Source organism: Dermacentor albipictus, chromosome 4, assembly GCF_038994185.2.
Source record: "Dermacentor albipictus isolate Rhodes 1998 colony chromosome 4, USDA_Dalb.pri_finalv2, whole genome shotgun sequence".
NCBI classification, from domain to species: Eukaryota; Metazoa; Arthropoda; class Arachnida; order Ixodida; family Ixodidae; genus Dermacentor; species Dermacentor albipictus.
In genome coordinates this window covers 52684631-52709349 of record NC_091824.1, presented here as the reverse complement: position 1 = coordinate 52709349, position 24719 = coordinate 52684631, and the positions used below count along the sequence as shown (strand labels likewise).

The following is a 24719-nucleotide window of genomic DNA, read 5'->3' as shown; positions in this document are numbered from 1 at the left end:
CATCTTGTACCAAAACGCTCGTAGACTTAGCACTAAGCCCCGTAATTTTCCTGCAATGACATTTCGTCTTCTTTTCCAATTTGGGTTATTTCCGAAACTTCGGTCTGCTGTAAAATTTCCCCTTTGGACTTTCGACCACACTACAACTCTTCCGAATAGGACTTTTCTAGGTCTAAACAAAAAAAAAAGTGGTTGCATACTGTTTGCTGTTGACTGTTCGCTGATGAGTGTTCGGCAAAGCAACATAGAACGTATAAGCGGGTCGATATGGCTAGAAAAACGCCAATCGCGCTGTGAATGTTTGTTAACTGGATCTTTCTGTGTACCGCCGAATATTTCCTTTGTGTTAGTTCATGAGTTCATCTTTTCTATTGACAATGTGATATATTCTGATCGCATGTAAAAAGTAATTATTCTTGGTGATTTCAATACACCTGGAAATAATCGGAGCACGCTTAGATATTCTGATTACATTCATTTCACGGAGGACAAATGCAGGCTGGATTTTCGATGTTTTGTGCCTCTGTTTCTTTCAACAGCGTAACTAGATCGCGAATTCCTGTGGCAACGTCTGAGACCTTTGCCTCTGGAATGTTCATATTCTAGCTGTCACTTTTTCTCACATTTCCTCTTTTCGTCCGGATAAGTTACATGCGTTACTACTGATTACTGCCTCCGTGTCAACCACCAAGCGTAGCTCCTCGAGTAGTACTAACGAGTCCGCTTGCTTCATGTTTTAGCGTGGTGATTGTATTGGTTTTCATGATTTCTTCTCAAACACCGATTGGTCACTGGTCACAGACAAGACCAATGTTGATGACGAAGTAGATCAATTTACAGACATTGTTTTGAGCAGCACGCGTAATTATTTCTCCTAGTACAGACTTATAACTCTGAATATCCCCACTGATCCTCATATGATCTTATAATGTCCTTGAAGTATAACGATCACTTGCATTTGAAATCTTTGCAGTCATCGGCCTCATCAGTGGAAGAAAAAATGTTCCTTTTATTCGGGCTCTGTACAAACGCCTCTATGAGCGAGATCATGACTCATATTTGAATTCTCAGAAAAGAGCGCATCTGACCGGCCAGTGGAAAGCTTTAAGTATATCCGCAAGTGCTCTATCAAACATAGAGACGGCTTTTGCCTACTCGACTCTAGCGGAATTGAAGTCAAAGCAGTCACGCACTGTTTTGCGGCCCATTTCTCATTGTTGTATATGAGTAAAACTTCATGTTTTAAAACTGGTGTCAGTAAGAAGCACCCGACGGTTATTGCACCGAGTGCTGTGTTCTTTGGTGATAAGTTCATCAGTGATTGTCTTAGGCGCTTGAAGCCTTCGCTATCCGGCAAGCCTGATGTCATCCCATTAGCAATAATAAAAGCTGGATGCAGTGTATTTATCGCAGTACTGACATCTACATTTCATAACTCGTTGAATACTTCCACTCTCTCTCATGTGTGGAAAACTGCTTATGTTTCTCCTGTATTTAAGTGTGGCTGTAAAACTGATGCCTCGAATTATGGCCCGATTATCCGCCGTGGTAGCTCAGTGGCTATGGTGTTGGGCTGCTGAGCACGAGGTCGCGGGATGGAATCCCGGCCATGGCGGCCGCATTTCGATCGGGGCGAAATGCGAAAACACCCGTGTACATAGATTTAGGTGCACCTTAAAGAAGCCCAGGTGGTCGCAATTTCCGGAGTCCCCCACTACGGCGTGCCTCATAATCAGAAAGTGGTTTTGGCACGTAAAACACCATAATTTAATTTTTTTAAATTATGGCCCGATTTCTCTTCTATAGGTCCCACGTCTAAGATAGTAGAGCTTGTTCTTGACAACATAGTGTCTTTTACTATGAAGAACCCACTGATTCAGTATCAGCATGAATTTCTTTCTTGCCACTCCACCATCCCAAAAGCTCGCATGTTTCTTGACGCGCCGGTACCTAAGATGAACAACTTGGCACCATTTGTTGTGACCTCAGCATTGCCTAAGATGTAGTCGGCCTCTCACTGCTTCTGGTCCAGCGTACGGGCTTTCCTGTTGACTCGCCAGTTGTCAATCTCTTGAGCAGTTATCTTCTCGATCTATCATCTCTGTTGTCATCGATGGCGAAATGTCTTACTTTTACACGGCAACTAGCGTTATTCCTCAAGGATCAGTATGAGGGACACACCTCTTTAAAAGTATTATTAATGACGTTTTTTTTTGGAGGGGTGGCTACCCGAAATTCTTCCTTCCTTGTATATGCCAATGACATCAATATTTTTAATGAAACTTATATTGTTAGTTACTGTCGCATGGTGCAGTTTCCCCACAGGGGCGTCGTCGTCAGCAGGCGTTTGGTGTGTTGCGACACCACTTACCAAAGCACACGATGGTTGGCCCCTCCCGCGTCTAGCCATGCGCGGCTTAGCCGTGTCTGGGGAAAGGGGGATCTGGGCGGTTGAGCCGATGCTGGGTGTCTGGACTGTCAAGACCCCCCCCTCCCCCCCGGTTGAGGCAACACACCACTTCGGCCTCTGTTTCACATACGCGGCACCTCCAGGCTGACCCACCTGGAGGAAATCGGCAGTCGCCTTTTCCTGTGCCCCTCTTCGATCTTTTTCTTTCTCTCTCACTTTCCTATCTTTCCTGTCTTCTGCTCGCTTCTGCTCACTTCTTGTTTCTTCCTTTTCTCGCGGATAGGGTTAACCTTTGTTTGGCTAACTACCCTGAGTTATGCCATATTGAGCTATAGCCGCAGTATAGAGCTGCCGTGTGCAGGGTTTGCTTGCAAGCTCCTGTGCCGTCTGCTCATTGGGCCCTGCGGTGGGTGGCTGGTACCGCGGCCAAAAAAGACAATTTTTATGGCTAACTCTATTGCTTCAAGCGATTGCCTTCCTAGCAAGAGGGGGCGCACCGCTGTCACTGCTCAATTTTTCACGAAGAAAAGCAACTTTTAGAAATTCCACGTGGTGCATAATGAGCAACCAGAAATTAGTGCACGACAGGTCTCTCCTGTCAATGTTACAAGGACCCTAACCGACGCCATTGGACAAGGATATAACATAAAGAAACTAGCAAATGGGGGCCTTCTTTTGGAATTGTGCTAACATCAGTACGAGAGACATTCAGGAGTAACAGCCTTTGGTGACGTTCCCATAGCCATCAACCCTCAGCGATCACTGAATACCGTTCGTGGCATACCTCTGACGATGATCTAAAGTATGTAACCGAAGAAAAACTCCTAAACGGACTAAAAGAACACAATGTCATAGATGTGCACAGAATAAAGATCAGATGGGCAAACAACGAAATTGAAACAAAGCAATTCGTCCTAACGTTCCCATTGAGCATACTGCCTGGCTCTGTGGAGGTAGGCTACACTAAACTAAAACTTCGACCCTACATACCCAATCCGCGATGCTGTTTCAAATGCCAAAGGTACGGTCATGGCTCACAGAGCTGCCGGGGCCAAACCACATGCGCTAAGAGTGCTTCCCATGACCACCCTTCAGAGAACTGCGAAGTTGAATTGCACCACTGTGTAAACTGTGAGGGCAATCATCCTGCTTACTCGCGTGCCTGCACAACTTGGAAGCAAGAAAAAGATACTATCAGACTTAAAGTAAAAGAAAATACCACATTCAGGGAAGCGTGCGAGTGACTTTCATTGGCGTAAAATGAAAGCTATTCCGTTGTGCTGCAACATGGCGCGGTAGGCACCCTGCTCAGGTCACACATGGTGAGGATCAGGCAGAGCCTCCAGCGCCCACAGTGGACGCAGCTCCAGGGCCCCTCCCCACACGGAAAGGGCCAACTTGAACGTGCCCGTGCGTCCAGCACGGACATCCAGCGTATCGGAACACAAGCCAAGGCAGCCCTGTACCGTCGACGTTGGGTGAACGGCGGGGCTCCTCGTGTATCATATCGGGTATCAATACTTGCCTACTATCAGCAGCCAGTTCAGTGCAACGTGCTCCCTTACCCTCTCCCTTGTTAACTCCTACCTTCTCTCCCCACGGCCCTATAAATGTATGAACCGAAATAAACGTGCATTCATTGTTTCCTGAGATCGCGCCGTTCATCGTCACGATACATGGTGTCAGAAGTGGGATAGGCACCCTCGTCCGTGAGCAGCAGGGCGATCGCAACTACAACGCAAGAATGGACAGCATCAGACCACCGGAGCGACTGCGCATCAACGGAGATGGCGGTAAGAGCTGGAGCATCTTCAAACAAAAGTGTGAAATTTTTTGGCAAGCAACGTCGTGCACCGAAAAGCCAAGATCCAGCGCAGTGAAAACAGCACAGTTTCTCTGCTTGGCGGGTGAAGACGCTTTGGAAGTCTTCAATAATTTTACTTTTCCCGCGGAAGAAAGCACAGAAGACTATGACACGGTGGTCGCCAAGTTTCAGTCATACTGCGTCGACCACAGCGGGGGACGTAGCCCAGTAGTTTCCTGGACTGTTCAAAGGAACTGGATGTCTTCAGCGAAAACACAGAATAATACTCCGCAAGGACGCCGTACCTGTCGTCCGGCCGGCGCAAAGAGTGCCCCTGTCTCTTCAGCAGCCGCTGCGTGCCGAATTGGACAGAATGGAACAAGAAGGCATCGTACGGAAAATGAGCAACCCGACTGACTGGGTAAGCCCATTAGTTATCGTGCGTAAAAAAGATGGCCAGCTGAGAGTATGTCTCGACCCTAGGCAAATTAACGACAGCACTTGCTCGTGACCAGGGAGCGATTAGCTTCATGCTCATCGGATGACAGCAACTCCGCTGAGAACCAACCACCTGAGAACCAACCAACTGACACCCAGCATGCCCCATCATCGCCACAGGACCCTGCAGTCACTGGGGCGACGGTACAACCTCCACTGCCGCCGCTGCCTCCACTGCCAAGGCGGTCCACGCGACCCACAAGGCCACCCATGCGGTTATCCTACAACATGGACTTTCAACAAATTACCGATGGCCAATGACGAACATAAAAAGGGGGGGGGGGATGTATCATATCGGGTATCAATACTTGCCTACTATCAGCAGCCAGTTCAGTGCAACGTGCTCCCTTACCCTCTCCCCTGTTAACTCCTACCTTATCTCTCCACAGCCCTATAAATGTACGAACCGAAATAAACGTGCATTCATTGTTTCCTGAGATCGCGCCGCTCATCGTCACGATACACCCCGGATGGCCACAAAAAAGAGAGGCTGCTTCGAATCAAGGGGCCTGAAAAGAGAACGTATGTCCTCTCTCACTACACACCAGGGGCGTAGCCAGGGGGGGGGGGGGGGGGGTGCTTATGGGGCTTCAGCCCACACGCCCTTCCCCCGAAAGTTTTTGTGCTGTCATGCAGCGCCGAGCAAAATAGCCCGCGGCCCCGAAAATCGTTCTGGATTTTGTTTAGAATGTATTTTTCATGCTCGAAAAGACATTCCGCCGCGAAGATTGTGAAATTGGGCGGGATTTCGTGGCAACGCCCATGCACCTGGAGTCACATAACGTATTAGCCTAATTCGACAACACACTTTCACGGGCGTTTGGATGGCGAGCGGGCTCATTTCGGCATCTCACGGATGTCGTGGAATTTACGGAGCGCATGGATTTCAGTTCCGAAACATTATGGGTATAAAGATCGCGTAAACTTTTGATGCGAAAGGTGCATTGACATTTCCAAAGTCATGCTTTAGGTTCTCCATTACGGATCTTTGAGTGTTTAATGTTCTTATAAACATTGGACGCCAAAGGTGCGTTGACTTTTTCCGAAGTCGTACATAAAGCCATAAAAAAGACACTCCAAATCAACACAATATCAGACAAGTTGACAAAGGACGCAGCGAAGTCCGATGAGACGAAGCGTTGTGATGGCTCACTTGTGCCTTCATGTCACAGAAAAGAATGTTAACATTTTTTCACCTGCGCCAATGCATCCATGTCAAGAAAGACACTAAAGCCAGCAAAAGTAACTACGTTCTTATTTATTTTTTCTACTTTGACTTTTATTGGCGAGGACACATTGAGCCTCTTCAATTTTCTTCTTCTCACTAACCGCGGGCAGCCAGAGTGAGCCACAGCGCATGCGTTTTTCACGTGTTGCCCTGACAACCGCGCAGCGCACTCGAGTGCGCGTTCGTTTTTCTCTGCCCGAGTGGTCTTTGGCCTCACAGAGTTTTGGACGCTTTGTAGCAAGCAGACTAGAAAAAGAAGCAATGGTTGATCGCCGCCACCACTGTGGGGACTCGACGGATTGCAACGCGTTCGCTTGAGCGCATCACTTTAATTTCGATGTTATCGCAACCTCTCCGGAAATACTTTTGTCTCACCAGTGTAGGACAACAAGCAGCATGCATGTGGTTCTCTGTGGACCAAGTGTATCACGTTTTCTTCGATATTCCCTTGGTAGCCACATTAGGTGCGCAAAGTAGGCATTTGATTGTGGCCAACCTGCTTTCCTTTGCGTTTTTTTTTATTTCTGTGCCCCCAGCCCGCAAAAAGGAAAAAAGAAAGCCTTTCGGGGGCAGCGAATTGTCGCATGGTGAAAGTTCGATTCTGTTACTTCTTCTTTTGCGGAAAGTAATGGGCTCTTCACTTCAACTCTTCAGTTGCCGTATACTCTTGCTATATTATTGCGGTAGCAATTATATGGACACTCCAGGCCCATTCCCGTCGTCGCTGTCATGTCCTGTATGAAGTCAAAGTGCCCGTGAAAGCAGAAGTTGGGGGGGGGGGGGAAGTGAGCTAAAGCCACTTGAAATGAGGGTGAGCCGACGACGCTGGGTCAGTTTTGTGTGCGCAACAGAGAAAAGCGGGGAGGAAACGCGCCGCCTTCCGTTGCGCGCGATGCATCGGAGTGATGCAGGGGTCGCGGGGGTGTACCTTAGCAGCCTGTGGTCTGTGAATCTGTGATTGCGCAACATGTTTATTTGCCTTGTTTGACGCACTATACAGGATGTTTCAGCGAACTTTAGCCAGACTTTAAACGTATGCCGATGCACTCTAACACGAAACGACCAAATGGATGTTGCACACTTTTGTATGCAGTGCGTCACGCTATTTTTTGTGTTTTGGTTAATTAGACAGTTAGTCAAGATGAATTAACCAACTTCTGAAGAAACGAAGCTATGAAAAAATATCCAATTAGAAAGTTGCAAAGCGGTTTGCAAAACGTCCGAATAAGCCGTTTCTGTCTTTCTATCTATAAGCTATTAGTATTTTTCAGCTTACTGCGGATGCCCTCGAAATACAAAAAAATACAACGCGACATGCTCGCTTGCGCGTCGTGATTGCACTGCTCCGAAGCGTTGTGCGCACGAACAGCCATAGGCTACTGCCGCTTAAGAAGCGACAGGGCAGCGATGCAAACGTTGGCTGTTCGATTTAAACTAGCAACCGTTCTCGCTTGTGCTGCGTAACGCGACTGACGGACGTGGTGGTCCTGGTGGGTGGAAGTTGTAGACAGCAATAAACAGATTATCGTGCATCGCTGTTAAAGCGCGAGCAATTTTGTGATGCCCTTTTTCCACCCAAGAAAAAGTAGACATGATCCTTGTCCTAGGAGCTGCAAGCGGCCAGAGACGGCAGGCAGCAAGAATATCTTGAAGCTGCAACCCGGGTACGAGGCCGAGCTCGATGATAATATTCAACACCTACGAGTCGCTGAAGCAAACCGGCAGCTTCACAAGAAGAGGCAGAGAGCTTCAGTCATAAATAATGGGGTTTGCTCCAACGTTTTGTCTTTCGTGGAGGCGAATCCAGAGGTTAACACGTGTAGCGTGACGCACTGCTCGGTGTGTCCAACTCAACTACCTGCAGAACTTTGAAAACAGCTGGACTTCACCCTTCTCATCTACAGTTACTTCAATGCCTGGAGTCATGTGATCTCCAAAAGAGACTCCACTTTGCGAATTGGATTTTGATTCAGGAGGAGCAGGATTCTGACTTTCTCACCAAGGTACGCTGGACTGACGAGGCGAACTTTTCCCGAAATCGCCAAGTAAATATCCACAACGCACACTATTGGTGTATAGGTGTATACACCTATATGAACCATAGGTGTATATATATGAACACCTATACACACACCTATATGAACCATAGGTGTATGGTTCATATGTGAACCATACACCTATGGTTAACATATGATGGGGGTTGTCTTTAGAAATTAAAAACGAAGCCTTAGGTGGCTTGGGGGAAGCCCACTTTCAGTTTCCTGGCTGGTGTTCTCCCCCTATAGCTAAAAAAATTTCCAAAAAATATTTTTTTGTCTGTGTTGATTGTGCCTATTCTTGGTGTGTTTTGCATATTTAAATAGAAAATGAACATTTTTTTCTGCGTATTTACATCACGTACTTTAAGGGTTAAAGATACCTTGGTGGTCAAAATTAATCCGGAGTCCCCCACTACGGCGTGCCTCTTAGTAAAATCGTGGTTTTGGCACGTAAAATCTTAGAATTCACTTTCAGGCGAGCTACCGTGAAATTGGTTCTTCCGCCCGTTTTCTTGTCTACCTGTACACGCGTACAACAGCTTGACTTTGTAGTTTTGTGATTTTTCTTGTGTGAGTAAACATAACGATAAACAAACAAACAAAAACCACTTGCAAGCGGTAGCCAGGGTCACTTGCTGGTGGAAGTAGGGCATCTTTTTAACCGCACAGATCACGTAATGTGGAACTTAGAGAGCAATGAAAGCTATCAAAGCTATTAGTGTCGACACCTTCGCTCTACAGCGAACGAGGAGGGTAACCTTGCCTTAATTGTCTGTTGGCCTCACTTCATTGTCTAACTTAAACTCGAGCCCTCTCGGTCATTGTTCATCTCGCTTGCAACAATTTTGATGCGGTTGAAAAGTTCCTCGCCTACAGAGAGGTGTAGATTGTTTGAGCAGTTAAAACTGCTTAATCAGAAATCACACATGTGATTAGACTAACTGAATTCGCAAAACTTCAGTTTCTTTTCTTTCACAGTAGAAGCTTCTATACGACTAGAAAATATTATGCAATTTACTTTTTTTTTCACGCCGAATTCAGTGTGATGTCATAGATCTGCAATAATTTCGCGTCTTTTAGCCGTTGTGCATAAGTAACATCTTTAATAACTTGCTGACATTTGTTTCCCTTCTTCTAGGAGCAAAGTATATTTCAGCCTATTTTTGCCGATATACACACAACCTGGCCTTCACAAACACTGACCAAATTTATGATGGTATGGCTACCTACTGCGACAATTGCAGTAGGTAGCCTGGGGGGAACCCCGCTTTCAGTTTCCTGCCTGGGGTTTTTCACCCATAGCTAAAAGGTGCAGCGGTGGCGTAGAGGTAGAGCATCCGCCTCGCGTGCAAGAGGACCGTGGTTTGAATGCCGGTGCCGCGCAATTTTCCACCGGATTAAAAAAAATCCGCGTGTTGATAAAATCGCACAAGCAGGCCTGGAGTGCGGCCTTACCCCGGTGACCGGAACCGGTAACGCGCTCCCTCACCAGAGCAGGAGTGGCCACCCTGTTGCAGTTCTTGGCCACAACCTCCCATATGAACACAACAATCAAACCCCGGCCCTCAGTCCCCAGCAGCTGCGAAGTAACTGACCATGGTGGCGGTGAGACCTGCGACGCAGCAGATGGTGCTAAGAATCCTTGGATCCGGACAGGCCACCATTGGAATCTGAACCTGGCAACGTTTAACGCTGGAGCATTATCTACTGAGGCGAGTCTAGCAGTGCTTTTGGAGGAATTAGAGGGCAGTAAAAAGGATAAAATAGGGCTCAGTAAAGTTAGGAGGACAAATGAAGCATATACAGTGCTAAAAAGCGGGCGAGTCCTTTGCTACCGGGGCTTAACGGAGAGTCGAGAACTAGGAGTCGGATTCCTGATAAATAAGAATATAGCTGGTAACGTAGAGGTAACGTACAGCTGGTAACGTACGTGCAGTGGCCATAGGATGGTAAGAACTAGAATTAGCTTAAACTTGAGGAGGGAACATAAGAAACTGGTACATAAGAAGCCGATGAATGAGTTAGCGGTAAGAGGGAAAATAGAGGAATTCCGCATCAAGCTACAGAACAGGTATTCGGCTTTAACACAGGAAGAGGACCTTAGTGTTGAAGCAATGAACGACGATCTTATGGGCATCATTAAGGAGTCTGCAATAGAAGTCGGTGGCAACTCCTTTAGACAGGATACCAGTAAGCTATCGCAGGAGACGAAAGATCTGATAAAGAAACGCCAATATATGAAATCCTCTAACCCTACAGCTAGAATATAACTGGCAGAACTTTCGAAGTTAATCAACGAGCATAAGGCAGCTGACATAAGGAAGTATAATATGGACAGAATTGAACAGGTTCTCAGGAATGGAAGAAGCCTAAAAGCAGTGAAGAAGAAACTAGGAATAGGCAAGAATCAGATGTATGCGTTAAGAGACAAAGCCGGCAATATCATTACTAATATGGATGAGATCGTTGAAGTGGCTGAGGAGTTCTATAGAGATTTATACAGTACCAGTGGCACCCGCGACCATAATGGAAGAGAGAATAATCTAGAGGAATTTAAAATCCCACAAGTAACGCCGGAAGAAGTAAAGAAAGCCTTGGGAGCTTTGCAAACGGGGAAGACAGCTGGGGAGGATCAGGTAACATAAGATTTGTTGAAAGATGATGGGCAGACTGTTCTAGAAAAACTGGCCACCCTGTATATGCAATGCCTCATGACTTCGAGCGTACCGGAATCTTGTAAAAACGCTACCATAATCCTGATCCATAACAAAGAGGACTCCAAAAACTTCAAAAAATATAGACTGATCAGCTTACTGTCCGTCGCCTACAAGGTATTTACTATGGTAATTGCAAATAGAATCAGCAATGCCTTAGACTTCCGTCAACCAAAGGACCAGGCAGGATTCTGTAAAGGCTACTCAACAATAGACCATATTCACACTATCAATCAGGTGATAGAGAAATGTGCGGAATATAACCAACCCTTATATATAGCTTTCATTGATTACGAGAAAGCGTTTGATTAAGTCGAAACCTCAGCAGTCATGGAGCCATTGCGGAATCAGGGTGTAGACGAACCGTGCGCAAAAATACTGAAAAATATCTATAGCCGCTCCACAGCCACCGTAGTTTTCCTTAAAGAAAGCAACAAAATCCCAATAAAGAAAGGCGTCAGGCAGGGAGACACAATCTCTTTAATGCTATTCACAGCATGTTTACAGGAGGCATTCAGAGACCTGGATTGGGAAGAATTGTGGTTAAGAGTTAATGGAGAATACTATAGTAACTTGCCATTCGCTGATGATATTGACACGTGTATTTATATTTATCGGGCGACCAGGTTTCACCGCCTAACAAATCTTATCGCGCAGCGCGGGACGCGCTTGCATGTATCCGAAGTTTCTGGAAAGTTACCGATGCTTCTATCCGCGTGTCTGTTGTCGCCGAACCTTGTGTTATCAGATTTCATCGCGTGACACGAATGGTGTAGAACTTTGTGGAAGGCATGCGGGTCCGAACGATTAGTCTGGAACATTCGATGACTGCTCTATAAAAGCCGACGCGCTTGACCCGCTGATCAGTTTTTTCCGACGATCGCCGACCGTGTTCGCCGCTATCGTTGTGCTATAAGTGTAGCCTGTTTTTGTGGGCACAGGTTCGCCCAATAAAAGTTAGTTTTCTCGTTCACAGTATTGCTACTGTGTTATTGCTTCTTTCTTCACCGTCACTACCACGTGACATCTGGTGGAGGTGCTGGGTATCGATCCCAGTACCTCTCGCCAGTCCGCGCCAATTACCTTCTTGTTGTCCCGTCAGGACTTCGTCCAGAAGTATTGCATGCCCTACATGACGATCCGACCGCTGGACACCTCGGATTTTCCCGGACACTATCAAGGATACAAGAAAAGTATTATTGGCCGCGCCTGACCACCGACGTCGCCCGTTATGTCAGAACATGCCGAGACTGTCAGCGACGCAAGACACCGCCGACAAGGCCAGCCGGATTACTACAGCCAATCGAGCCCCCTTGCCGACCATTCCAGCAGATCGGGATGGACTTGCTGGGACCCTTCCCGACGTCAATAACCGGAAATAAGTGGATCGTCGTGGCGACGGACTACCTCACCCGCTTCGCTGAAACAAAAGCACTGCCGAAAGGTAGCGCAGCCGAAGTGGCGAAATTCTTTGTCGAAAACATCCTGCTGCGACATGGCGCCCCAGAAGTCCTCATCACCGACCGAGGAACGGCCTTTACAGCGGAGCTCACCCAAGCCATTCTGAAATACAGTCAGACAAGGCACAGGAGGACAACGGCTTACCACCCGCAGACGAATGGTCTTACGGAGCGGCTGAATAAGACCCTCGCCGACATGCTGGCGATGTACGTCGACGTCGAACACAAGACCTGGGATGCCGTCCTGCCGTACGTAACATTCGCTTATAACACGGCGGTGCAAGAAACAACACAGATCACGCCGTTCAAGTTGGTTTACGGCAGGAACCCGACGACGACGCTCGACGCCATGCTGCCGCACGTAACGGACGAAGAGAATCTTGACGTCGCTACCTATCTCCAGCGCGCCGAAGAAGCCCGACAGCTCGCCCGCCTGCGAATCAAGAACCAGCAGAGGACCGACAGCCGACACTACAATCTCCGACGACGCTTCGTCGAGTACCAGCCCGGCGACCGTGTTTGGGTATGGACCCCTATACGCCGACGAGGACTGAGCGAGAAGCTTTTGCGTCGCTATTTTGGACCGTACAAGATCATCCGACGTATTGGTGCTCTGGACTACGAGGTCGTGCCAGACGGCATTTCGCTGTCACAGCGGCGCCGCTCACGACCTGAAATTGTCCACGTTGTGCGGCTCAAGCCGTACCACCAGCGTTGAAGAACTTTGGTACTTCGCGTAACTGACCTTTGGACTTTATTTCTTTTCGTTGTTTTGTTACTTATGTTTAATAAGTGTCCCTTTGTGTTTCGCCCTCTTTGTAGCATCGGGACGATGCTTTTTAAGAGGGGGGTATTGACACGTGTATTTATATTTATCGGGCGACCAGGTTTCACCGCCTAACAAATCTTATCGCGCAGCGCGGGACGCGCTTGCATGTATCCGAAGTTTCTGGAAAGTTACCGATGCTTCTATCCGCGTGTCTGTTGTCGCCGAACCTTGTGTTATCAGATTTCATCGCGTGACACGAATGGTGTAGAACTTTGTGGAAGGCATGCGGGTCCGAACGATTAGTCTGGAACATTCGATGACTGCTCTATAAAAGCCGACGCGCTTGACCCGCTGATCAGTTTTTTCCGACGATCGCCGACCGTGTTCGCCGCTATCGTTGTGCTATAAGTGTAGCCTGTTTTTGTGGGCACAGGTTCGCCCAATAAAAGTTAGTTTTCTCGTTCACAGTATTGCTACTGTGTTATTGCTTCTTTCTTCACCGTCACTACCACGTGACAATATTGACTTGCTTAGTAACTGAGGGGACCAACTGCAATACTTGCTCACTGACCTGGAGAGGCAACGCCGAAGGGTGGGTCTAAAAATTAATCTGCAGAAAACTAAATTAATGTTTAACCGTCTCGGAAGAGAACAGCAGTTTACGATAGGTAGTCAGACACTGGAAGTGGTAAGAGAATACGTGTACTAATGATGCAATTTCCTTTTTTTTTCACGCCGAATTCAGTGTGATGTCATGGATTTGCAATAATTTCGCGTATTTTAGCCGTTTTGCATAAGTAACATTTTTAATAACTTGTTGACATTTGTTTCGCTTCTTCTAGAAGCAAAGGACAATTCAGCCCATTGTTGCCGCGAAACACATAACCCGGCATTCACAAACACTGACAAAATTTATGACGTTATGGCTACCTACTGCGATAAGTCATGCGGCACTGCCAGCTACATTTCGCTTTTTTTTACCAAGCCTTCATTACCAAGCTTACCAATCCTTCATTCATGATAAAAGAGCCCGTTTTGTTAATCTATAAAGACGTCAATTGCTAAAGCAGCTCAACGAATTTTTCGCTTTAGCTCTATTTAATATACCATGTATTTGTCTAGACCAAAAGACTAAGCTTATTAGGAATACATTGAGGAGTGGCTTTCACCTAGTGCTTGTAGTCGCGCAGAGCTGAGGGGTAATTTATCAGTAATTTGCATGCCTCTCATGGACCATTTGGATGCCGTGATGCATTCCACATGTTCGGTCCGCCAGATTAGGCTTCCGGAACTGCTTCATCATTTCAGGGAAGCATTATTCGATAGTCTTCTTACGAAGTTGATCAGTTTATATGTTTCTCCTGATAAAATACAATGCGCTTTCTTTACATCTGGTATAAATTGGCTACACCATATGTTTCTGTCGAATATTGAGGGTATGTCGAAGCTTATGTCGAGGGTATGGCGTATGTCGAGGGTATGTCGAAGCAATAGTTACGGTATTGTAAATTAGTGTCGATCTGCAGATGCTAAGTTTACTCTCATAGTTGAGTGCGCCATCTGAATATAATGATATGGCCCTATGCTGGCGCATTAGTATTTTGTTTGGACTCTTTCTTTCCGGGCCAACTTATTATTTGTATTTTGTTGGGCAACTTGTTTCCGGGCCAAGTTGTTATGCGGTGCTAAAGAACTTGAAACAGAACGCACCAGACACAGCAAGTGCTCACGCGTATGTGGTCATTTGTCCCTGTTTCAATATTTTACCATTAAATAATAATAATAATAACGCCTAAACTATAGCATTTTGATATCAGCTGAATCTACGCTAATAGTGAAGAAGTAACAATTGCACCGAAACAGATTTCCGATTGCAACACGTTATTGCTATTCATATTGCGACAATGTTGTCATAGTAACATGTTGGTAGATGAATGCAAGAAATGAACAAAACGGTCAGAATTATTTCTTCTTTATTTACAAACAAATGTAAAGAAAAAAATGAAAGACAGCGAAATGTGTCGAGAAATGTCATAATGCCCCGGAAAGTCAAACATGAGTTTGGGAAAGTCTTTTGTGCATTTCCTTTACGCAAATCAACAAGATCGCACAGAAACAAGACTGAACTAAGTAAACTGCACAAATGATATTGCTTTGTTTACAACCAAGAGAAAGGGAAGAATAAGCTAAAAATTTGTTAAAGAACGCCATAGTGCCTCCAGAGAGAAACTAGATCAGTTTGCGAAAACTTCTCGCGTATTTTCCTTTCCATCCTTTCGTTCATATCTGGTGTGAAGTGCTCTTTCCAACCACCCGTGCGCCCAGAACGAACAACACCACTGACTTGCCGTATTGAACCAGGCGTTTCAAACAGCTGCCGCATTATCTTCGGGACGTCGGCCTTCGAACTGCAACTTTTCGATTGCGGCCTGGGACCACCAGAAGCCGGGTTTTTCATGTACTCGGAAGTGCTGAATTTGAGGACATCTGCCAGCATGCTTTCGTCCTGCAGAAGCTCGTCGTAGCGCTCTCCATTCATGAACGCAGCCATCTCGAGCACGTGTTTTCTGGGGTCGCTCTTCATGTCCTCGTAGTTCAGGAACAGCACGTTGTCGTCTCCGCGGCGTTCGTACCATGGTAGCACATGCTCAAAGTAGTCGCCGAAGTCAGTTTTACCTTCAAGAAATATCTCGAAGAAGTCTTCGAACTTGCCATTCACGAAGTCACACTCCGGTAGCGCTTTCGTGTGGTAGAAGAAGGACACGCAGACGTCCTTTGGGTTTCGGCACACGTACACGTACTTGGCCTGCGGATGCTTGGGCACGAAGTCGTACGGTAGGTGGGTGCGAATCAACCCTCTGTTTGGAAGTTGTGCCAGCGTCTCGGCGCCGAACTTCTCCAGCGAAGGTCCGTACATGTGAAACTGCAGAATGTCGGCGGGCGGGACACCCCGATGGTCGACGAGATAAGCGATCTGCTGCGCCCAGTGGGTCCCGCACTTTGGGTACGACAACAGGAACTTGTCGCTCGGCGTAGCACTGTAACGCAGGGCATCGCGCACCACTGTCGGCGAAAAACGCTTGTTGAGTCGCAAGCCGTCGAAGTTGACGTACAGGGGCCCGTTGGGCCAGGGTCTAACTTCCACTGCCATCACTCGTCGGAAGGGTGGTCCTGGAACACGTGAAACGTGCGCTTTAAGTATATCTTGTCGTAAACCGAAAGAGGAAGCGGAAACGAGTTTCGGGGAAGAAAGTACATAGGAAAGCGTTATCGATTCAGCAGATTCCCGGGAGCATCTACCTGTTGTAAAGCGGAAGGTGGTAAAGCCGAATATAATTTCCAGAATGTCGTTGAAGCACCGGATTTCCGCTACGTCATACATGTGAGCTATGAAATGAATCATGACACACGTGCCGCATTCACACGCGCTGTTCTGAGGTCGAAAGAAAAGTAATACGTGGAGTAGACAGCTGTGGTTGCTCTAGTACTTAAATACGCCTAGGATTTATAGGGCTCCCAGCTTTCCTAGCAAACAGCAGCCATCAGTCATGGCTACGATTGCCGTAGCGACAATTAATTTTTTCTGTATTTATCTTTTAGTTCATCTACTTATTTAATAATGTGTGACTTTAAAATGGGTAGAAATGGAGTTCCTGAAATGCTCTCTACTCTAGTCTCGCCAGAGCAACCCATGCATAACAGAGGAGAAGGATAGCATCCCGCAGGTTCGTATTCGGAAAATTACGAAAGCCATTTTGCAGCTGACATTTCTAATGTCGCGCGAAATCTGAACTACAAGTTTCGCATGTACTTTCGCAAGAATAATTGGAGCTCGAGAGGGGCATAACAGCCCTAGAATGAAAATATATATATAAAAGAAATTCGTACCTCTACGATGCAGAACCTACCACGGTTTCCTGCACTTTGCTGCACTTTTCCTGCAGTTTTGCGCACCTAGACAGACTGTCCACAGTACTGGCATAAACTGCAATTTCGCTCAGCCGCGTAATCTGCCACTCAATCGAGCCAGACCTTGCGATCCATCGCAAGCCTGTAGGGAACAGGCGGCTGCTCGGTGTAACTTCGACAACTGTGACAAAAATATCAGGATCCAGAACACGTGTCCATCACTGGAGTGTTTTCTTGCCACATTTCGCGTGGAAGCTTTATCGGGTACGAGTTCAGCACTCTCGCAAGTACAGTTCAGCACTCTCGCCTTTCCATTGCGCTCGCGAAATGTTATCGCGCAAGAAAAACACTCTGTGAGATAGATTGCCCTGGGCTGCGATACGTTTTCCGACCAACCTCTTGTGTACAGTTGTTATAGGAAAGTGCCACGACCCTTCTATAATGAGTGAGCATTTATATTTTATTCAAGAAAAGATGGAAGTAAGTAAAGCATAATCAGAGTAACAGACTCATATAGCCTTTCGCCTGTTTTTCGTGGTGTGTTGCGTTATTTTCGTTATAAGAAGACTCGTTTAGCCTTCACCTTCATATCCTCATTGCTTGCTTCAAGACACTGGTGCAGATTCGCTTCCAAGGATTAAAGATGGGCACTGTGCACACCATCGATTGTCGAGCAAATATTCATCTTAAGGCTCCCTAAGGTTCCACTTACTGTTTACATTAAGCACATCGTTGTGGTACAGTGCGGTTCAACAACGCCATCCTTATGATATTACACCTGGTAGCAAATTAAGACCACTGGCAAGCAGCCACCCTTTACCCTTTCAAATACGAAATATTTACCCCCGAATTCAGAGAAACGCTCCTTATCTAAAGCGAATGCTTGATTTGGTCAAAGCGCCGCCTGACGTCAACTTGCCGAGGGAAACGCATTGAGCGTCGTGGGAACGTTGACGCCAAGCGTTATCTAGAACAAGTGAAGCGCGGGCTTCAAGTTGGGGCGCATTTCTGAATGCGGGGGAATATTAAAAGCTAAAGTTGCAGCTAATCACATGATCGTGAGTGAACCTTGCTTAACCTCTGTCCTGTGGCAAAATTTTAAACATTTGTTCCGTGCGTAACACTTTGTGATAGTCTTGGGGTTCTTAAATTATGCATTCGTCATACGACATATTCTTCATATTTCTGACACAAAGACGTATTTTGGAGTCAGGTCTCGGGTTGCAGTTAAGAAGACGTAGTAACCTACATGATATTACCAAGCAGATTTATTGACATACAAGTCAATGGAAGGCCTCGGATTTGAGTAACTGAAATCATGACAATTGCGACCTTCACGGGAATGCGAATTTTCTTCCCCAAAAGTGCGACAAGAAGGGCAACAGAGGATCCGGATTACCGGTAGTCATAGCCATATGAAGTCAACGAACACTGAAACGAAAATAAAGCATAAAGTAAATAACTTGTTTATTTACTCTATGCCTTGTTGCCTTCACATGAAGGAGACTATCTAAAATCACGATACTGCGTCCCTTTGTTCGCGTTCAACTCATTCACAGCGAGTGTCTCTGCACCAACAGACGCCTCGCAAGTTGAAGCACACTATAGATTATATATATATATATATATATATATATATATATATATATATATATATATATTGTATGCGTGTATGTATATATACACGTGATGCCTGCTGTAGAAAGGATGCTCTAACCCACAAGATATGCGCTGCAAACACTCTCAGGCCTTGACCTTGTACAGATACGGCACAATACTCAGAATCTGGGACGGAAATACGGTGCCGCAGAAGCTCAATTGACAAGAACATTGCACGCCTAATGCGAAGGCGTGTGCTTTGATCCCACCTGCGGCAATATGTATTTTCGTCCGCTTTCATTTCCCATTTGTTCATCGGTTCTTCATATTCTGGAAAAAAAATTATCCTACCCTTTTCTTCGTTTCGTTGTGTGGTCATTTCATATTAAAAAAAGGCATTCGGCTAGCGTCCTTCAAACCTTGAAGTAAGTAAGTAAGTGCTCTTATTTCCCATAAACAACAGATTTGAATACGGACAGGTCTTGAAGAGAAAAGCTGCGTAAGCGGCTTGACTAAGTCCTAAAACCCATTTTATGGTAGCAGCGGGGAAACAACAGTGGATGGAGGACTGATAACAATAAAGTAGATTAAGACGAATAAAATAACGCAGAAGAAAAACAAAAAAATTGATAAACTAAAGCAAGTTACTTAGCTGACAAATTAACAAATCTGCAGTATGGAGAGAAAAAAAAATACGACACACAATTCAGTCACGTTTACTAACAGATGATGTGGCAAAATTAATATTCTGATATACAAGTACAAAGTATTAAGCATAAAACCAGCGCTAGCAGCAATAATAATTATACAGACTAGTTAACGAACACTAAGACATGGTATCACCTGCGATCAGTGTGTTAAGCAGGACAGGCAGCGTATAAGCAATCATTTGCTTTCCGTGATTAGTTCGTGGGCGCATTACGTACCAATATTCTGAAGATCGTGTTTGATAATGGCGTATGTTCTGTTTAAGGTTCGCTATGGAACGGATATAACAATTATTCGATTTACACTCCCTAACGTATGCATGGACTAACCTGTAATTGTATAAATTAGGCACTTTGTGGATTTTTGTTTCCTGGAAAAGAGGTTCACTTTGAGAGTCCTATGGTACATCACACATCACACGGATAATTATTTTTATAATTGATGAATAATCTACTTATATTTGTGACAGATGTGGTACCCCAGACAAGGGAGCAATAATTCAGATGACTGACGAAAAGGGAGTTATACATAAGCATGTTTACATTGCGTTGAAGGTACCTAAAAGAGAAAACCAGTCCAACTATCTGTGAAAGCTGAGTGACAAGTGATAATATGTGGCTTATCCATGACATATCGTGGTAGAAATAGATCTTTAGGCTCTTAACTGAGCTCACTAGTTCAATTTTGTGTGAATTAAGTGTGATGTCAGCAGGCAGCGTGGCGTTTTTGTTCTTGACTTGGAATAATATGGCTTTAGTTTTAGTAGTGTTACTTATGACACCATTTTTAACGGACCACACATGTAGTTTACCTAGTACTGCATTAGCAGTCCTTAACAAGTCCGAGGTATGATGAGAGAAAAATAGTAGTGTAGTGTCAGCAGCACAGATGATGTATTGGGCGTCATTGTCAATATTGACAAGATCATTAACATACGTATTGAGAAGAAGAGTGCCAAGTAGGCTCCCTTGCGGCACTCCTATCCATGTGTTCCTTAATTGAGAGTAGAGGTTATTTGCACGTGTAAACTGAACTCTGGAGTTTAGATATTATCTAAATAAATCAATGGCAACGCCACAAATTCTATAGTTAAATAATTTATTGAGCAGAAGTTCATGATTAATGCAGTCGAACGCTTTCGTAAAATCTATTAACACTGCAAGTGTGAGAAAGCGCTCTTCGATGTTTTTTGAGAATAAATTCTTTTTGATGCAAGAAGGCAAGCTGTGTTGACCGGTTTTTACGGAAGGCGTACTGACAGTCAGTTAAGGGGCTTTTATTTTCCAGAAATGTAGAAAAAGGCTTAAATATAACCTATTCCAGGCCTTTTTAGAAGACTGGCGAAATGGAGATGGGCGTGTAATTTGTCATAAGGGTTCTGTCACCACGTTTGAATAACGGGATTACTTTAACGACTTGCATTTTATGCGGGAAGACTCCGGTATCGAGGCATAAGTTGTATATCTATACCAGAAATGAGGGATCAATGTCTAGGGCATACTCACTTGGCTTTATCTGCAGATTATCTACATCAAAGCTACGGCTGTTTCTCAGCTCAGAAAAAAAGGCATATTAACTCTGTTTCATTGGTCGGGTGCAGGAAAATTGCGTCTGCAACATTTGTTCTTATGAAATCGCAGGCACTTATGCATGCGGGAATATTATTAATACTCACTAGAAAATCATTGAATGCATCAGGTAGTGACTCGCCAGTTATTTGAACACCATTACTGTCAATGTGGATAGATAAGTGGGAAATAGGTGCGTGGTTGCGCAGAACATTCAGCTGTTTCCTTTTCCTCTGGCTGTTACATTAAACGTTAAACGTTGAAAGTGTTGAACAAGTCAGTATGATAACGGTTTTTCGCGTTGCGCAGCTCGTTCGGGAGACGATTGCGAAACTGTTTAAGCTCGTTCCAGTCGTTTGTATCTCGTGACTCGATAAACCTATCATAAAGGCTATTTTTTTATTTGGTGGAGAAGCTTGTTTGTGACCCATGGATTGCGTATCCTGGAAGGTTGTATTTTCTTAATAGTAAAGGGGAAATGTTTGTGATAGCACGAGGAAAAGAGCCTTCCTTAACGTTCATATGCCACATCCGGTATTTGCGTGGCCTAAACATCCCTCCAGTCCGTGCTTCCTAATTCGGCACGAAAATTTACCAACGCATTCGGCGTAATCGCTTGTATGAAGGTATCAGTAGCAGTTTATCGTTAACATGCATGATTCAGGCTCAGAAATATGAGCATATGGTCACTAAGGCCACAGGAAAACACCCGCGATTTATTCTTACTCAAAGCAATGTTTGTAAAGAATAGGCCGATACACGTAGATGTATTATGAGTAGTTCTGGTAGGTGATATGACATTGAAGCAACTATGTGCGTTTATAACTGCATCCAAATTTCGCTTCAAGGGATTGTCGAGCAACACATTGATATAGAAATCACCACCGAACGCACATTTAAATTGCAATTCACCCACATAAAGGAAAGGCTTTTCAAGAAACTGGAAGAAATGGTCCAAATTACAGCTTGGTGGATGGTAGCAAACTGAGTAGACAGTTCGAGCACTCAAGACTGATAGTACTTCATAGCCATCACTATTGCAGCAAAATTCATTGATGCACTTTGGATTAATGTCATCACGGACAAGCACGCTGACGCCATCGCCCCGCGACGTTTCTCTGTTTTTAGTAAAGCATTGCTATTTAGGCAGTTGCCATACGACCGAGTGCTGGTCATACAACGTTTCCTACAGCATAATGACATCAAACTGAAAGGTCAAGCTGCTGAAAAAAAAAAGGTCGAGCATGTCATGCTTGTTTCGCATTGAGATGGAAGCATCGAGTGGATTTTTTTATAGTCTGGTCCAACAAAATGCAAAATATCAGACGGGGATAACGAGTCAAAAGAAGCCATGTAAAAACGGGAAAACTTGGGGACAGCACTTCAGTGTCACACTTCCAGCTTTTCGAGATCGGTTGCGGTCTTGATTACATGTACATGTTCTGCTTTCCGGACCAATATTCTTCCGTTGCGATGCCACACAAATTTGAAATTGTTTACGAGTGCCCATTCCTTTGCAACTTTGAGCAATCATCTATTATAACCGGTTAGGTTTTCGGATACGTAGACATCAGATTCTACCTTTGATATAGCTTTCCTTTTTTCAACCCATTTGTCTCTTATCGTCTGTCGTGGGAAGCGAACAAGCAGGGCTGGTGTCTTATCTTTTTGTGAAGGAAGAAGGTGAATGGCGGAGACGGGCTGCTCGTTAAGAGGACCAAGTTCCAGTTTGGCAGCGAGGGCGTTTATTCTGGTCATGAGGCATTCATTCTCATGCTTAGCCAGCCGATGAATTTGAAGTTTCAGCTTTCGATTGTGCTATTCAAGGTCACTTACAGCCGCAGACACTCTCCGGATTTAAGCGTCTGTTTTAACTTCAAGTTTTGAATCTCTGTTCTTTAGTTGCTTAATTTCGCCTGGATGCTCTGCGATAGTTTCGAGTGCCGTGTCATAATGGGCGGACATGTGCTTTATTAAAGCCTCCATATCATTTACAGTGTTCTGAGGAAGCAGCTTATTTAATTTTCCCTTAACATCGAACAGAAGTGCCGTGACAGTGCTGTAATCGGTTTCCCTAGAGATGGGCGCAGTTTTGGTTTTGCGGCCGTACATGCGGCCGTTTTGGAAATGCCGTACATTTCCAAGACTGTTTATAGTCGTCCCCTTCAGATTTGTATCTTGATTCTGACTCACCAGAACAGGAGCCTAGGTGATACTGCCCCAAACAGTCACTGCATGTTAATGATCGACAGTCAGCTTCCATAGCCTTTTCACATTTTGCATAATCGGTACCACTGAGATGGCAGACTACGTCCACCGACACCTGAACGCCGACCAAAGCAACCTAGTGCTTATTCGACAAAATGCAAAAACAGGAACCAAGAAGGCACAGAAAAAGTATCATGAATCACACCAAAGCATTTGTTAAAAAGCAGCAAGAGTGGCAGCATCTGCAGCGAAAGACATGCCTACCTATACCTAGATGACAGGGAGGTGGCGATAACCAACCTGCGAAATTCCAGAAGAAAGTGTTGGAAGGCGTCTTCGTTCCGCCGCCGCTGCTGCTAATCAAAGAACGGGTCGTCAGTGGTTCCTTCTTTTATAGCTGTCGGTGGCGCCCTTGTAGCTGTTTAACGATGACGCAACACATGGCAGACATCATGATCGCATGCAGCAGCGATTAGGTGGTGAAGTCTTTGCACGGGCAGTGATGAAGTCCGACGTTTCCTTGCGCAGCAACATGACACCGGGTCACGTTTGCGCAACTGCAAATGAGAAGCCCATAACGTCGCCCATAAGAAACTCCTATTTCGCTCTGAAGCTTATCGCCACACCAAGGCTGTTATCTCGGCGACGTTTCTCATCGAACGACAGAAGACCTAAACCACAAAAGCCACTCGGATAATACGTAAAAAAAAATTCAGAGGCATTCCACTTTGTGAAGGTGGATGACCAGCGCAGCTGTATATATGGTGATAGGTGTGTTGCTAATGAATATGTTGATTGAAAATAAAGGTGTCAAACTAAATTTCTATTTTTCACAATTTTTCTGGCTGTTTTCTTAACTTGCATACTCAATATCTTTCTATATTTCACGTTCTTTTGCTTGCTTTTTGGATTCATTGTTTGGTCACCGAGGTGACTATCGGCCAGTGGCTTTGTGATGACACTGCAAAAGTTCTTGGCCAATGTGTGGCCTGTACACCACCGATGACGCGTCTTGGGCACACTGGTGTTTGTGTAACCTTGAATATGCCAAACCTTTCCCAGAGAGACGCCACGAATCACTTTCCGTGTGGCAGAGGCGCAACTGTGTTTAAATCACCCATAATTACGATGGGAGTAGAGCCGCTAGGAATGATCCAACCAAAGGTGCCTACGCTTGCCGTTTGCGGTACGATCTTCGTCCGTATACACTGTCGACCGCTGTCGCCACGCACATTCTCGCTTCTGTTGACGACGATGTTCTTCGTAGACGCGCTGTTCTTCCGCAGTCCTCACCGCACGCAGCCCACCCATTGTACGGGTGGAAGGGAACTCAGAGAAGATTACGTGGTTTGCCTATGGAGTCCGTTACATCGAACCACAATCCATGCTAAACAGTGTCTACTGAGTTTTCACCTTTTTGGTTATAATATGTTTTTTATCGCAATACGTTTTCACACTTCTCGCCAATAAACGTAGCTGCGGCATAACCGGCGATACGCTTTTGCTGTAGGCTTTTGCTCTGGGGTAGGTCGCCGTCTTTCCTTCCTACGCACACAAACCGCCAGAACTTAGCGTATAGCAGCTCCACTGTAAAAAGAAGAAAAAGTAATGTGAAAGGAGGACCACAGTACGATGGCGTGTTTCGTAAGCGCCATTTCATTCTTCGTTATTCTATCATGCTCAGTGGTTTACGCCGACAAAAACGGTGGCTTCGTGACATCTAAGCGAACGACGAATGAAGAGAAGAAGGGAATATAAAATGTGTGGTCGTGAACTCTGGTCTCCGGAAGCCGGCGTCACTCTTT

At 45.4% G+C, this 24719-nt stretch overlaps 2 protein-coding genes across 22 annotated transcripts in view; one reads left to right on the top strand and one right to left on the bottom strand.

Annotated features, from left to right (window-relative positions):
• The window catches only part of LOC135909148 (uncharacterized), a 758332-nt gene that overhangs the window by 541402 nt on the left and 192211 nt on the right, over positions 1 to 24719 (top strand). The window lies entirely within an intron of this gene.
• Positions 14879 to 23278, bottom strand: LOC135909172 (sulfotransferase ssu-1-like). Its single transcript, XM_065441002.1, has 2 exons — positions 23215 to 23278; positions 14879 to 16093 (listed from the first exon to the last, which is right to left on the bottom strand). Exon 2 carries the CDS (start codon positions 16071 to 16073, stop codon positions 15120 to 15122), a length of 954 nt encoding a protein of 317 aa, XP_065297074.1. The 5' UTR covers positions 16074 to 16093; positions 23215 to 23278; the 3' UTR covers positions 14879 to 15119.